Below are 14533 nucleotides of genomic sequence, written 5' to 3' on the forward strand. Positions count from 1 at the left end.
GCTTTCTCTGTTTGTTTTCTCGACTTTTTTTTCTCTTTCCATTGTCATCAACATCCCTGCAAACCTGCGCTCTGAGGTGAGCCTTTAGATCTATCGCGGTAGTGATAGCCCACACCCACTCAGAAAGAAAATGATGAGGATAGTACAATGAAGAGCATATACATTACAGAAGTTCCCACGACCGTAATATGTTTCCAGGCGCGCCCTTAACAAACACTGAAATATTACTGCTCCCTGCCCCCCTCCGTTTAGCTTCCTCCACCAGCAAGCAGTGGAGGAATTTTGTGGTCTACTACACCCTCTAGCGCTGAACAGAGATACAAGCCGCTGCCGCCAAGCGGGAGAGCGCCAGACCCGGCAGAGCTGCGCCGCGCTCGCCCTTCTTCAGCCCTACGCCCGGCAGGGGGGCGAGAGCGTGGGGCCTGCAGACTCCGGGGGCCCTCTTCAGCTGCGCGCCTAGAGCTCTGGACTTGGGGTGGGTGGTTTCAAAGAGTCGCCCTCGCCGCCGTTTGGAGCGACTGAAGCGGGGAGGGGAGCGAGGACAGAGGGCGCGCGGGACGCGGGGAGAGCGATCAGCCCGCCACGCACCGGGCGCCGCTGGGAACGTGGCCACGCACCGCGCGCGCTCAGCCCTCGGGCAGCTCCAAGCGCGCAGCCCGACGCCGCCACGCCTGGGGCCCGCGAGAACCCCAGAACCCCATCACTGTGGGCTCGTGACCTCCACTTCGAAGTCGTCGCTGCACCGTGACGCGAAAACCTCGGTGGGCCCGGGTACGAGGTACCCGCAGGGGTCAAGCCTGATGTGACTTCCCTTTGCTGCTCCTCCCTCCCCGCGCCCCATCGCTTCCCAAGGACTCAAAGCAGCGGAGGCGACCACGGGGCGAGTGTCTCGCCTTGCTGAGCAAGTTTGGGCGACTGGTGCTGAGCAGCGGCCGGGCTGACCACCTTTGCCACCAAGCTCTGCCGGTGACCCGTAGCGGTGGCCCAAAACACTCATCTCCTCCAGCGGCGGAAATGTGGGGAAGTGAGGGGTAGGCAAGGTCGGCAGCTGACTCGTCTTAAAACGGTCAGCGTTGTAGCTGCAAAATGGGGGCTAAGTGCTTCAGGGACTGAGCGCAGCCTCGGAGGAGCCGGGAGCGGCTCGCACTGCCTGGGCGCTGCGCGGGTGCAGCGGAGTCGGAGGTGCCCGCCTCGCAAGCCGCTGCCGACGCCGCTCAGGCGCGGGGCTGAGCACTCAGCTCGCAGCTCGCTCGGACCCTTCGCCGCCCCGCGCGGCCGCAGCCCCCGCCCGGCTCTCCTCGCAGCGGCCGGCCGGAGGAAAGTTCTCGCGGCCCCGCCTCTGCTCCGCTGCGGTGCAGCGCCAGCTCCGCACAGCCCGCCTCAGTCCGGAGAGGCGCTCGGGCCGCTTCATCTGCCCCGACCACCTGGTCGGCCCCGCCCCCATCCCCGCCGCGAATCGGCCGCCCCCGTCCCCTCGCTCCCCGCCCCCACACCACAGCCCGAGCTCGCTCCTGCGCGCGCGCTCTCCCGGACCCAAGTGAATAGTCCTCGCGCGGGTGGGACGCGGCGGTGAATGCGTTTCCCCTCGCCTCCAGCCTCCAGGAGGTCCCCGGCGCCCCAGGCAGCTTCAGCCTCCGAAGCGGCTGCCACCGCACCTGGGCAGCCTGGACCCTCGTGCCCTGCTCCCGGGGCCTCGCGCGTTGGGCGCCCCGGGACACCCCCTGCGGGCCGGGTGGAGGAGGAGGAAGAAGAGGAAGAAGAGGAAGACGTGGACCAGGACCCCCAACCTCCCCACAACACCTGGCCGCTCCGCTTCCACTTCTTTCACCCGAGGAGAGAGGAGCCAGCGAGAGCCATGGGGGGCTGCGAAGTCCGAGAATTTCTTTGGCAATTTGGTTTCTTTTTGCCTCTGATGACAGCTTGGCCGGGCTACTGTAGTCACGTCTCCAACAACCAAGGTAAGGGACAGGGTCAGAAGCGGGAGGGGTAGGAGGATGGTCCCTTGCGCGCTGCAACCAACTTGTCTCCGGTCAGCTTCTCCAGGGCTCACCTTACATGTGTCCCTTAACCCGAACACTCAGTCTGCACCATCCGGGACGGCAGCCCTAGGAGCCGTGATTCGTGTGTGCACAGATTTCTTTGAATGGGTGCATAAGCATCAGCGGCACGTGAGTCCCTTCACGGGCTAAAGGGCAGACAGACCCCTTACAGCAAGGTCCGCAGCCTCCGCCAGAGGTCAGACTCCAAGGCACACACTTAACGGAGTTGCCAGCCTCTGGGCTGTTGCACATAACTGGATAAGATATAGATTGTCCTTGCTGTACCCTGGGGCATTTGTCAGCCTGGTGCCTGACTGTGGCTCCCTTCCCCGTTCTCACTCAGCCTTCCAGCCCACTCTGGATCACAGAATGTAGACTGCTTTGAAATTATTCCTAGACCAGATGCTCAAAGATCTGTGTTGTAGTTTCTGTTTTGTGAGAGAGGGAGGTAGGTAAATGTTGAGTGTGAATTTTCCAAGTTGTGAAATTCCTAGTCAAAAAGGCAGACCACTGTCAGATTTTTAAGGACTTTGTTTCCTTGAGTAAAGTGGTGGAGTGCGTGAGGGGAATGGAAAACACAAAATTTTGAGTATTTTCTTTCCTTTTATTTACACAATCTTTATTTGGATTTCTGTTATGGGTATTTGGATATTTAAAGATCTACCAAAAATCACCTCTATATTCTAAATCTCATTAAATTAAGTATGGAACAACCATAAAAAGTTTGGCAACTTGTACTTAGTTGGGTGCTCTCACTGCTATGATGACCACCCGTGTATGTGAGGTTTTCTAAAGGCTTTAAATATAAACCTGTGGTCAGTTAGCACTGCCATTTAACATACAGCTCATGTGTTTCAGGGCCCTTAATTTGCAGATGTAAAAGTGGAGGTCAGATTACTTGGGATTCTATACTGTAGTATTTATGGAACAGGAGAAGATTGAGAGAGGGAAAGCGAAACAGTATAGATTTTTTTCGTAAGTCTGTACAACGATGTCATTTTTTTCTAATATTTTATGTAGAATTCAGGATTGCTGTTCATTTTTCACTTATGCAATTGGTATGTTTTCCTAATTATTATTCACCTGACAGAACGGACCTATAAATGCATGTGTGAATTTGGAAATCATTCATAACCCTTATTATTTTTAAAACATCCTATAAGATGACCATCGTAGTGTCACACTCCTATAGTGCCATATATGTTCATACCATGTCCCTTATTTGTTTTCAAGGACTGTTGGTGTTCGTTATCAAAGAGGTAGTTATTTTAGCTTAAAGAAAATAGAAGATTGTTAAAAATACTGTAATTATTTTATTTTACTTTTTTATGGGTAAAAACAATTTTTAATACTTGGGACGTCTGACATTTAGATTATTAAGTTTTATATCATTATCTATGAATAATAAAGGGCTGTATTGTTTGATAATCGTTTGCTAGAAGTTCTTAACAGTTATTGCCACGTAACAATTTTTCTAAATATTTAGTACCTTTGAAGCCTTCACAGCTACTCTAGGTACTGGGTTTATTAATATGAACACAGCATACATGTGAGTCTCCACAAGTGTCATTCTATCACAATATTAAAGTATCACTTCTCAGATAGTTATATTGAATTTAAAAGCCAACTAATATTTTTTTAGCTTCTCAGGTAATATTTATCTTTTAATGATTTCTCCACGTAATTTAATAATGTTTTACATAAAACAAATATCAAATATATAGTTTATTTTTATAAAGTAGCTGAAGTTCATATTGAATGAATAGTGCACGATTTTTCATTACTTGAACAGAATTGTTAAATACTATATACTAAAGTTTGTAATTTGTATTAACATACTAAAAACATAAGTTATGCATAAGAGTACACTTGTATAAAAATAACTAAAGGTTAAATTCTATGATATTCGGGTTCTGCAAAACAAAATTGTAGAGAAAATATAATCATATTTTTATTTGTATATTTTTGTCTTCATTTCTTGCTTGAACTACCCCCAGGGCCTTCACACTGAGCTATATCCCCCCCCTGCATTATAAAAATAATTTTTCAAGTAAGGCCTCACTATAAAGTGCTTCTTACAACCTAAATTATAGTGGTTAGAAATTGTGCCTGATAAGTGTAGTTAAGTGTTAAATACTGAAGACATCACATAAATGATTAATTATCAACCTTTTAGTGTTATTCTTATGAACATTGTAGGAATATTTTTAAATTTGTAATTTTATGAATACTTAAATCAAAATATCAATTTTTGTACATCTGAGACATGGGATATTATAAAATTTTATATATACAATGTTGAAAGATTAATGTCATGTATAAGTTAAATTTCTTGCACAAAAATATCACTAATATTATTTTCAAAAGGACATTTTCCATGTTTCTACTAATGTTTACTTTTAAAATTTGGTTATGGGGGATAAAATTACGTTATGTGTCTCCTTAAGGACTGTGACAGATTTTTAGTATTGTATGTCTAGTTTTATCAAATTAAGTAAAATCATGGCAGAAAGAGTGGATTAGGCATCTTCACCCCTTTCCTCTAATTCCAGTTTTTATAATTGAGACAGGGTCAAATAAGACAATGAATAAAAAACTGAACTACTCATTCTTTTAACATGATACTAAGAGTAATATGACTATAGGAAGGATCTCTTATCTTCCAACTGACTGTAAAGCTGTGTGTTGTATAGTCAAAATAAATCAATTTTACTCTATTACCTGAACCTCCTTGAATCAATCAGAAAGTAATGTTTTTTCATAGATCATTTTTCTAAGTGAAAGCATGAAAATATAGTCTTGCTTCATGTGCAAGTCAACTATGAATATACATGTTACAATAGTTGGTAACCACCAGAGGTCCATTTATTAAAAAAAATTACTCTGCTTTAGCAAAAATATTTTATAGTTTAACCGAGTTAATGCATCTCTCAGTGTGTACTCATGTTTATGAAGACAGTTACTTTTGTGTGTGTGTGTGTGTGTTTTTAAGACAGGGTCTTGCTGTGCAGTTCAGGCTGGCCTTGAGCTCACTTTGTAGACTGGGCTGGTCTCAAAACTCTCAACGATCCTCCTGCCACAGCCTCATGAGTGCTGGGATTACAGGCATGAGCCACCATGCCTGGCATGAAGACAATTAATTACATGGGTAATTCGTTAAGTCAAGATAGATTTTGAGTGCATAAGTTACACTATATGTCAACCAAATCCTAGCAAGTCTCTTATTTGTACCCTTCACTCAGCATTTATTGGGGGTATAAACATGGTGGAGATTGATGTATATATTTCAGTAACAAAATAGTTTGAATTTGCTCAGTGTACATTGTTAGTAATCAAATTCTACACCCACAGAAAGATTACATTTCTTATATGTCTATAGCTATCTATTAAGCTTATGATTTCAATAGATGTCAATGTTTAATAGACTTTAAATTGAAAATAAGTTGCATTTGCTCTTGCATTATTTTTTGATGAATGTAAAATTTAGGTAGAGAAAAGTGCTAATGCAGGCAGACATGTTTTGTATCTTTATGGAGTAAAAAAAATTAAATTAATAAAAAATTATAATGGTTGTTGAAATTCTGTGGATGAGCAGTGACACCCTATAACCAGAACGGGAAAGTTGGAAATGCATGTGCTTTGGGATGATATTTCAGCCTCTTTCTTAGGGAAGAGAAAGAAATAAATCTGAGGAGTGGAAAGATGTATATTGAAAGTAGGAGAAACTCCCTGAGCAGTGGAGAAATGAGCTTGAGGTATTTGAAGAATTCAGTCCAGGATAAGTAGAATTTACCAAGCAAGGAAGGGAGATGCAGAAAGAGAGGTATGAACGATAATAATCAGAGTCTGTGAAGGGGAGGGAGAGAAAAATAACACTAAGGAGTTGAGTATTATCCCAAGAAAAATATGAGCTGGGAGATACCCAGTAAAATGATATCCAGTAAAATGAGCCATTTTATATTTTAAGAACACCATGACTTGTAAGCAAAGAGATAATTGGGAAAGAGGAGGATGAAGAGTCCTCTGTAGTTAGGAGAATAGTCATGTGGCGGCCAGCAAAAATAGCAGGTAGACCTGTGCTACATTTTATAGGTAGAATTTATGGGACTAAATTGATTCTACAGTGGTACCTCGGTTCCCCAAAAAAGCACGTGGCAAGGTTTTGTACATTTGCAAACTGCATCAGGTGACAAACACTACCATGACCATCTTTCCCATATAAACACAACGTGACCATGTTTTATAAAATCATAGAGCAATACAAGTTCATAAACCAAAGCACCACTATAAATAAAGATATTGAATATTCTTTGAATTTTGTTTTTAAGGACCTCAAATAAGTGTTCCATTACTTTAACCATATTTTGTAATTTTTGACATTTGACCAGTGTGAAAAGAAATACGGGAAGCATATAAATGTAACAAATGTGGTGGGCTGCTCTCCCATTTTATTCAGCATAGATTATCATTTAAAACATAGAATAGTAAAATTTAGCTATTTCAAACAACATAAGAAACAAAGTCCACTCCTATTGGATCTGCAAGGGCAATTTGTTGATATTTTCTGGCACCTTGGCATTCGTCATGTAGTTATTTCTTGTCAGAGTGAATGATTGCACAGGTAGACAGGGACATCTTTAGAAGATAGTTTAGCAGTCCAGTAGGGTGGTTTAACTGATGAACACCAGTAAGCATTTGAGGGTTTGAGAATACACAAGTTTGACTCATCACTGTTAAAAACTAATTTTATTGGAAACAAAAATTGTAAGTAAAACAATACAAGATATAAAATGTTTTCAGATATTTTCCATTAGTCTTCTTTTCTCTCTGGATTTTTTTTAAAGAGAAAAAATAAGTTTTTAGGAAATCTTAGACCTAGTTAATGAAATTTAAAGATAGGTAGTATTCTTGGGGACTGAGGCAAGAAAAGAAACTTTTGAACTTTAACTGCACAGCACTAAATTTTATGCAGTTTGAACTTCCTTGACAAGTTATTTACTCATTACTCTGAGTTGCCTTTTGCTAAAATTATATAAAAATAGTTAGTATGTAGAACTATAAAAATGTCCAGCTTACTTCTACAGATTTTCTCACTTTAGTGTTTCAAAATGTTCCAGAAATTTTTTTATAATTATCCTCTTTCAATAAAAATTGTGGATTGTTATGGTATGTACAATTGCTGTGATATTTAGATGGAAACATTATTTTAAATATATATATATGTATATATGTATGAACTTTGCTATGTACTAGGCAGTGTACTTCCTATATATAAATATTCAAGGAGAACTTGTCCCCTTGGAATGATCCAGTGCAGAGGTTTCAGCATGTTTCTGGATCTGGCAGTAAAAATTTCTAAAATCAAATGTATGATCAGCAAGAAATCATTAAAAAACATATTTACTATATGATAACATGTATTAACACTGTTACACTTTGTGTAACATTTATTTGAAAATAGCATATATTATTTTGGATTACATTTATTCAAAAGTTGAGAAAGTAGGTCCTTAGTAACCACATGTAAACAAACTCCATGGTTATCATAATGGTCACTGAGGCTACAATCATGGTTATCTTACTAAGGCCGTTCTTTAGTCTTGATTCTCTGTTACTTTCTCATATCTTTAAGTGATTGATATTTACTCTTAGATTACAGTAGTTGATTTTTAGAAGAAGGCTATTACAGTAAATGAGCTTGCTTGAGAGAAAATGGAGTAAAAAATATTATTACATTTTTGTATATAAATGACTGCATAAGAATCTTATATTAATGTTATTAGATGTTCTGTTTAATTGTGTTAAAATATAGTGAGCAAATATACATTTTCAAAACATACAGTATTTGTTACCACAAAAATATTCCACATATTTTCTGTAGACTGACATGTGAACATTTGTTGAAGTGATATTAGAATGACCTACTATGGTTGATTTAATAGAGAATAATTTTTAAAATTAATAAGTCATGTTGAAGGTACAGGTTTACGTTTCAGATAGCAGTGAGAATATGTTTTTACATGAACATTAGAGTGTGTTCTTTCAATCCCTGTACTGCATAATAGCATATCTGTCCAGTTACTTTTCCAAGTCCTCTAGCTGTTCGCCTTTTGGCAATCTGTACTTGGTGGATTAATTGAAAATCATTTAAAAATTTCAGGTAAAAAGGATAAATTTTGATAATGGGACCTACAAAATAATGTAGTATTATGGCCTTAAAAAAATGGATGTTAAGGAGAAAGAACCATTTAATGTATTACTTACCTATTACAATTTAGATAATCTTGTAGCAATCTGGATCTAACAAAAAGCACTTTATGCAATTACTTGTGTAAAATTTATTTATATTATTTCTTAGTAACGATAGGATAAGTATATTCTTTCACACGGTTCTGATATACACTAATACTTGTATCTCGTACATGAGCCTTGCAGATGGGTATACATTCTTTCAACAGTACATTGAGTGTAATATCTAGCATAAGGAAAAGCGCTTATTGTTAATATTAAAATGACACAGGATTTAAAACAAATATATAAAAGTGTACCTATCTGTGGGAATAGCAGTTAAATACAATTATACAAGTTAATAAAGAGAAACATTTTGCTAATTAGAAAACAGAAATGCATTGCGTTACCATGTATTCCAAAAGAATTATCTGAACATAATTGCCTCCAAAACTGATTTAAATTATATCTTAAAGATTCCTTACCTTTTCTTGTAGAGATGGATATTTTCAATTTTAATATTGCTGTGAGAACTTAATATTGCTAAAAATAATCACAATTAAATATTTAGAGCACTTTTATAGAGGCCAGTAAAGGAGGTATTCAGAGAATTGGCATCTTACGTAAGTGGATTTTTAAATATAATGTATTGCTTAAGTATCAGAAAACATGAAAGATCAGAGAAAATGGAGATGGAGAAAAAGCTTCATTTTTGAAGTATTTTTAAAGTGAGCCTATTGATTAAGGATTTTCTTTGATAATATATATATATTGAATAAAATGATTAAGACCCTTTGATTTCTGTAAGTGTCCATTGAAGAAAATCTTGGCTGAATCAACTTTTTCAACATTAAAAATTTATTTTATTTTTCTCTGAAATTAAAGTATACATAAAATCATTTATCTTGTGAATGCAAGTGAAAATAACTAGTAGGGCTTGTCATTACATGTGTTAAGAAATAAATGAGTAAACTGTTAGATTTCAGTGCATAAATCATAAATCAATTCTATCAGTTTCTGAAATAAAATGTTTTGCTCCCTCTATAATGTGTCAATATAATGCCTCAAAAACAAATTGAAACAGAACAACCAAGATTTTAATACCTAGAACAGTTTTAGAATACTAGATCATTTCATGGAGGAAGGCAACTGTCACCTTTGCTATTTTTAATGCTCATTTTAATGAAGGAGCGATTGGAAAGAGACTTTAATTTTGTCTAAACAAAAATAAAGATAAGAAAACTTGGAAATGTCATTATACATCATTAAATTAATGTGGCTTTGAAAAAGCTGTTCTGTTCCAATTATGTTATTTTATACTATGCTAGAACATAAAGTACAGCATATTGTCTGAATGTGTTATAATAAGTTTATTTTGTTGATTAGAGGAAATATGGCTCCTATAATTTATTAAAATAACAGTTTGGTTATTTATTTAATCAAAATTGCATATGGAAAAACTTGGGTTATGTTGGCTAGTTTATAAGCACAAACCTATTTTTGGGTGTATCTCTTTAATTTTTTTCTACATGCCTAGTATCTAGAAATACAGAAACTTAAGGATTTGTTTTACATATTAGCATTCTAAATTTTTAATAGATTAATTAGAGCTAAGCAGTATCTTTTCCTAAAAATGGTACTAAGGCTTAAAATCAAATAAATTTTTCAATGTGATACTATTGCAGGTTCTCAAATATGTCTTCATTATAATATATACTTATCTTTGGAGTTTTTATTCTTTTTTTTTTTTTTTTTTTTTTTTTTTTTTAGAAATCAACACTTTTATTCTCAGTCTCTTTATGAACTTTCCAGGCTTTTCCAACTAGTTCAATTTCATGTATTCACTCATTTATATATTGAATTTATAAATGAAATGCAATATATTGCCATTATGTTTCTTCCTTGGGCTGGGCACAGGAAATATCAAGGTGAACCACTACCTCTCAACTTCTGAGAGTTTAAGATTTAGCTTATGGAACTATGTGTCAATGAAATAATTAAAATATGTACATAAGAAGTATTATTTGAACTGTATAGAGTGATAAAAGTGCTGCTACCAAGGATCTGGGAAGATATAGAAACATTAAGAATAAATATTCAGTGTATTCATCACAATCATGTTTAGATATGACTTTGTGTGACTACTAGCAATAAAATAAAATCTTCCTCATTCCCACTCAGTGTTACAAAATTGCAGAGATGTACCCAGTGTCAGAACACTACCAGCAATATAGCAAAGATGAAATGAAATATTAAAAAATTCGCAAACAAATAACCTTGATTTACACATGAGAAATTACAATGAGTCTCATATTTATCAGAGCTTAATATCATGTTATATGTGAAAATTGTGAGAATTAAGATGGTTAACTCCTCTGGTGATCTCAATTTTTAAGTAGATTTGATGAGTTTTTCTGCATTGAAACATTAGCACATTCTACATTTAAAGACAAAAATTCAAATGAACAATTCTTACACTGAGTATAGAATATATAACTATGTGTTATGATTCGGCTTCTCTTTGAAAATTTTATTGTTCTCCTTAAAAATATTACACTGATAGGGTTTCCTTTAACATACCAAAGCAGAAAATTGTATTTTAAAAGGTTATATATGTCCTACTCGCAAAACTGACAGAATCTTATGGTTTACTTTTCTATAATTTAAACTATTTCTTTGCATTTTTGTCATCTCCTATCATGTAAAATTCTTGTTTTGTTGTAATTTTCTCTTTCTTAAGTTTGTTACATTTTGATTTTAACAGTGTTTTAGAATTTGGAAATTACTGGTATTCTTTAATATTTGTCTTTGGAAATTAGTTAAGTTACAGTTTGGAAGACCCTGTGTTTTATATTTGAGAATGTTCTTCTAAAAGCATATATAAGTGGAAACCATGCCAGGACTTTTTATTTCTAAGCAGATAATTCAAATAGCAGATTACCCATGATTAGCTATTGACATTTAGATTTGCACATTTAGAATGTCAAAATTCATTGAAAACTATCAATCTAGTTTCTAAATTTCAATAATACTCCTATTTTAATGTCCAACATTTTTTGTTCCTCCTTTTTCCCATAAAAAGTGTTTTTCTAAAATAATTATAATAATTACAGTCTCTTGATAAAAATGATGGAATTTTAAAAATTAATTAATTGAAAAATTAGCAATCTGCTGGTGAAGCTGATTAATAATCAGTTTGCATACATACAAGTTTATCATACATTTTTTACTGACGTATTTGAAATGTTAAGATTAACTTTTTCAGTTTAGTTGCTCTCCACTTCTAATTTAAAGTATGAACTTATTCCAGTCTAGTTCAAAGATGGGGGATATTTTATATGAATTGACTTTTTATTTATCTCTGTCAGCTATTCTTAAATTGAAACGTAGTTTTACTTTTATAAGGTTAAATCATTAATATGCAAATTACATATGTCACATTAATTCCAACTATTTCTCCCAGTTGACTTTTAATTATTTTCATTGTTTTTTGGATATCAAGATGCACTTCAGCCCACCCTAGTGTTTTCTCTTCAGCGTTCTTTCCCGTCTGAGATTTGTTCTGAAGTGTCATGAATACATTGATGAATAGGAAATGAGAAAATAAAATACCCACTTAGAAATCACGTAAAAGCAGCTTGTGCGCTAATCATAAGCTTCTTGACAAGAGGTCAGTTGTAGAATTATAAATAATGGACCACAGTCTTAAATGGTGTTTCTTCCCTTGCAATTTAAATCGAATTCATCCAAATCCACTTGGCAGATATTGACATGAGCAGGAATTGGTAAAACCTGCCTAGTTATAGGTAGAAGAGAGAGAAAAGAGAGGCTTAAGCCTAGGAGGAACAATCAGCACAGATAATAAGACCACATAAAAGTAGATGCAAGTGGCTTTACTGCAGGTGTTCTTGAATCGTAAACACCCCCACGTGTACAGTCATTAATATTTCCCAGTTCTGAGAAAAATCCTAACTAGAAAAAGTTAGAACATAGTTGAAGTTGAGTTGAGAATTTGAGAGTTTAGGATCAATCTGCTGGTGAAAGAAAATGTCATTCTTCAGCACTTAATACATTGAAGGAAGGATTTACTTTTGTTTTGTTCTGTTTTGTTTTGTAGTACCAGGTATCACACCTAGGAGGCCTCTATGCCTGAGCTACACCCGCAGTTGTTTTTACTTTTGTTTTGGGATAGTTGTCCGAGGCAGTCTTCCTTCCTCAGCCTCCCTAGTAACTGGGATTACAGGTGTGCACTCCTGGACCCAGATGAAAGTTGCAGTTTTGTCTTTATTGAATTTTTTCTCAGTTCTGTTTGTTCTTTTGTTTGGTTGGTTTTAGGGTCTTCTGCATATCAAATTATAAATCTGTCAGTTTTTAATGTGTAAGGACTTTTGCTTATTCTTTTAATTGTATTTACTAGATAAGTTGTGGCTTCAGGTTAATACATTATGCCTCAGAGGATATCATGATAGCAAACATTTTTTTCAAAAAATGTAAAGTGTAGAGAAAGTGATTAAGTAGAATGTTGAAAAATGTTCCTACACTTGGATCTGTTACTTTCATTATATAAATTCAAGGGAAAATGCAACAAAAAGATTGGCCAAGATTTATATACAGGGATTTTCTTTTCACTTTATTTATCAACCGGAATAATTGGAATCAAAGTAAATGTACTCAAATAGGAAAGTCTTAGCGAGAAATCTTCCTTTATTTGAAGAAAAAAATACTTTGAATTAAGATAAGTGCATCAGTAGAAATGCCCAAATTCCTTGTGAGGTAAATGGAAGCACTTGGTTTGTAATTAAGAACATAAGAGGTGATACATGTAAGCAATGAAAGAAGAAACAATCTGATGGAGATTTTTGGGACTATGCATGGCTGAGGAGATGATTTTAAAATGATGATGATAATAATGTTTTGGAGACTAATATTATATTCACCTTGAAAAGTGCATCAATCTGTTATACTCTGTACCATAGAAAACAGAAGAAAACATTCTCTGAAGAAAGGTCTATTGATAACCCTCCACACAAACCCAACAAAACCCTTAAGTATATCAGAGCTTTAGCAAAGTAAAGTTCCATAAGGACTTTCTCTGTCTTTGTAGGGTATTTAGCATTAGCAGCTGGTTCAAGAATTCTGTTACCATCTTGAGCTGAAGTCCCAACCCTTTCCAAACAGGTAACATGGATCTACCTAGTGGGACGGCAGCTCCACAGCAGATTCACAGAGAAAAGGAAACCAGGTCAGGAAATAGATGCTTATATCATCTCATCAACAAGTGCTAAACCCAGACTCTTATTGGCTGTGTTTTGGAACTTGGAAATTATCCCAGCCCAAGTCTATCATGGTTGTAAAAGAGAAAACAGAGATTTGCTGACAAAGTAAAAAGTACATTATACTTTTTAAAGGACAGCTAATTGTCATTTATTTATAAAAAAATATTTAGTAGTTTCATTTAAGCTATGAGATCCCTTTTCTAAAATTTAATGGAGATAGAAAAAGATTCTTGATTTTGTATTTGGCAGACTTACATAAAAGGGAGTAAACCTCCACATGGTATAGAAAAAAGGAGTAAAATTGGGTATAATTCTTATTTTATAGATAAAGAAATTAGAGCATAGAGAATCAGCAAATCACAGAACCAGAAAAGTGAAGATTGAAATTCTAGACAGTTTATTTTTTGTCAAGATCTGTGTTCTCAACCACTGAACATGCGGTCTGTCTTATACATTTGTGTTAGCTGGATTTGGTGTGTAAGCTCATTATACTCAGAAAAAAAAGACCTAGTTAATTGCATGTTCTGTAATCTTAAATATTGTTATTCTACAGTTAATGAGTATTTCTCCTTAAAATGAAGTGTATAGACACCCGTAGAAGAAGCGATGTCTTTCCGTGTCAAGTAAACATAGAAGCAATTTCTGCTCCTGTCTACCCTATTATTCTCAAACTTACTATTTGAAGATTTAAATAATTAAATAAGTATAAATGAGTGTCATGCATAGAAAGTTAGATTAAGTAAGTTTTATATATCAATTGTGAGTTATTGATTATTTACAAATTTTAAAAATAGCCTCTCTGGCTATTTCTGCAGTCCTATAACTTTTCAGCAGTTGCTTATATTCAACTCATACCATCTGTCTATATACATGTGTGCACACAAACACATACATACTCTGAAACACTGCTATTTGCCCTAGAAAATTTAAATTGCTTTTTTACTTAAGTGCAGGGGTTCATGTTATTCTGTGTACCTCACTTTATTGCTA

The 14533-nt window shown here is 36.5% G+C and overlaps 1 protein-coding gene across 9 annotated transcripts in view; it reads left to right on the top strand.

Moving 5' to 3' along the window:
- The first annotated feature begins 339 nt into the window (after positions 1-339).
- Positions 340-14533, top strand: part of Epha6 (EPH receptor A6) — an 806211-nt gene continuing 792017 nt past the window's right edge. For 6 of the 9 annotated variants that reach the window (XM_063224791.1, XM_063224793.1, XM_063224792.1 and 3 more), the window contains exon 1: positions 344-1958. In XM_063224791.1, the coding sequence (XP_063080861.1) occupies positions 1574-1958 (385 nt within the window). In that variant the 5' untranslated portion in view covers positions 344-1573. Of the gene's footprint in view, positions 1959-14533 lie in introns of all 9 variants that reach the window. The other 3 variants (XM_063224800.1, XM_063224799.1, XM_063224795.1) reach the window with 3 other exon arrangements.

Source organism: Cavia porcellus, unplaced genomic scaffold (genome assembly GCF_034190915.1).
Source record: "Cavia porcellus strain 051 isolate PalLab524CR breed Dunkin Hartley unplaced genomic scaffold, mCavPor4.1 scaffold_15, whole genome shotgun sequence".
Classification (NCBI taxonomy): Eukaryota; Metazoa; Chordata; class Mammalia; order Rodentia; family Caviidae; genus Cavia; species Cavia porcellus.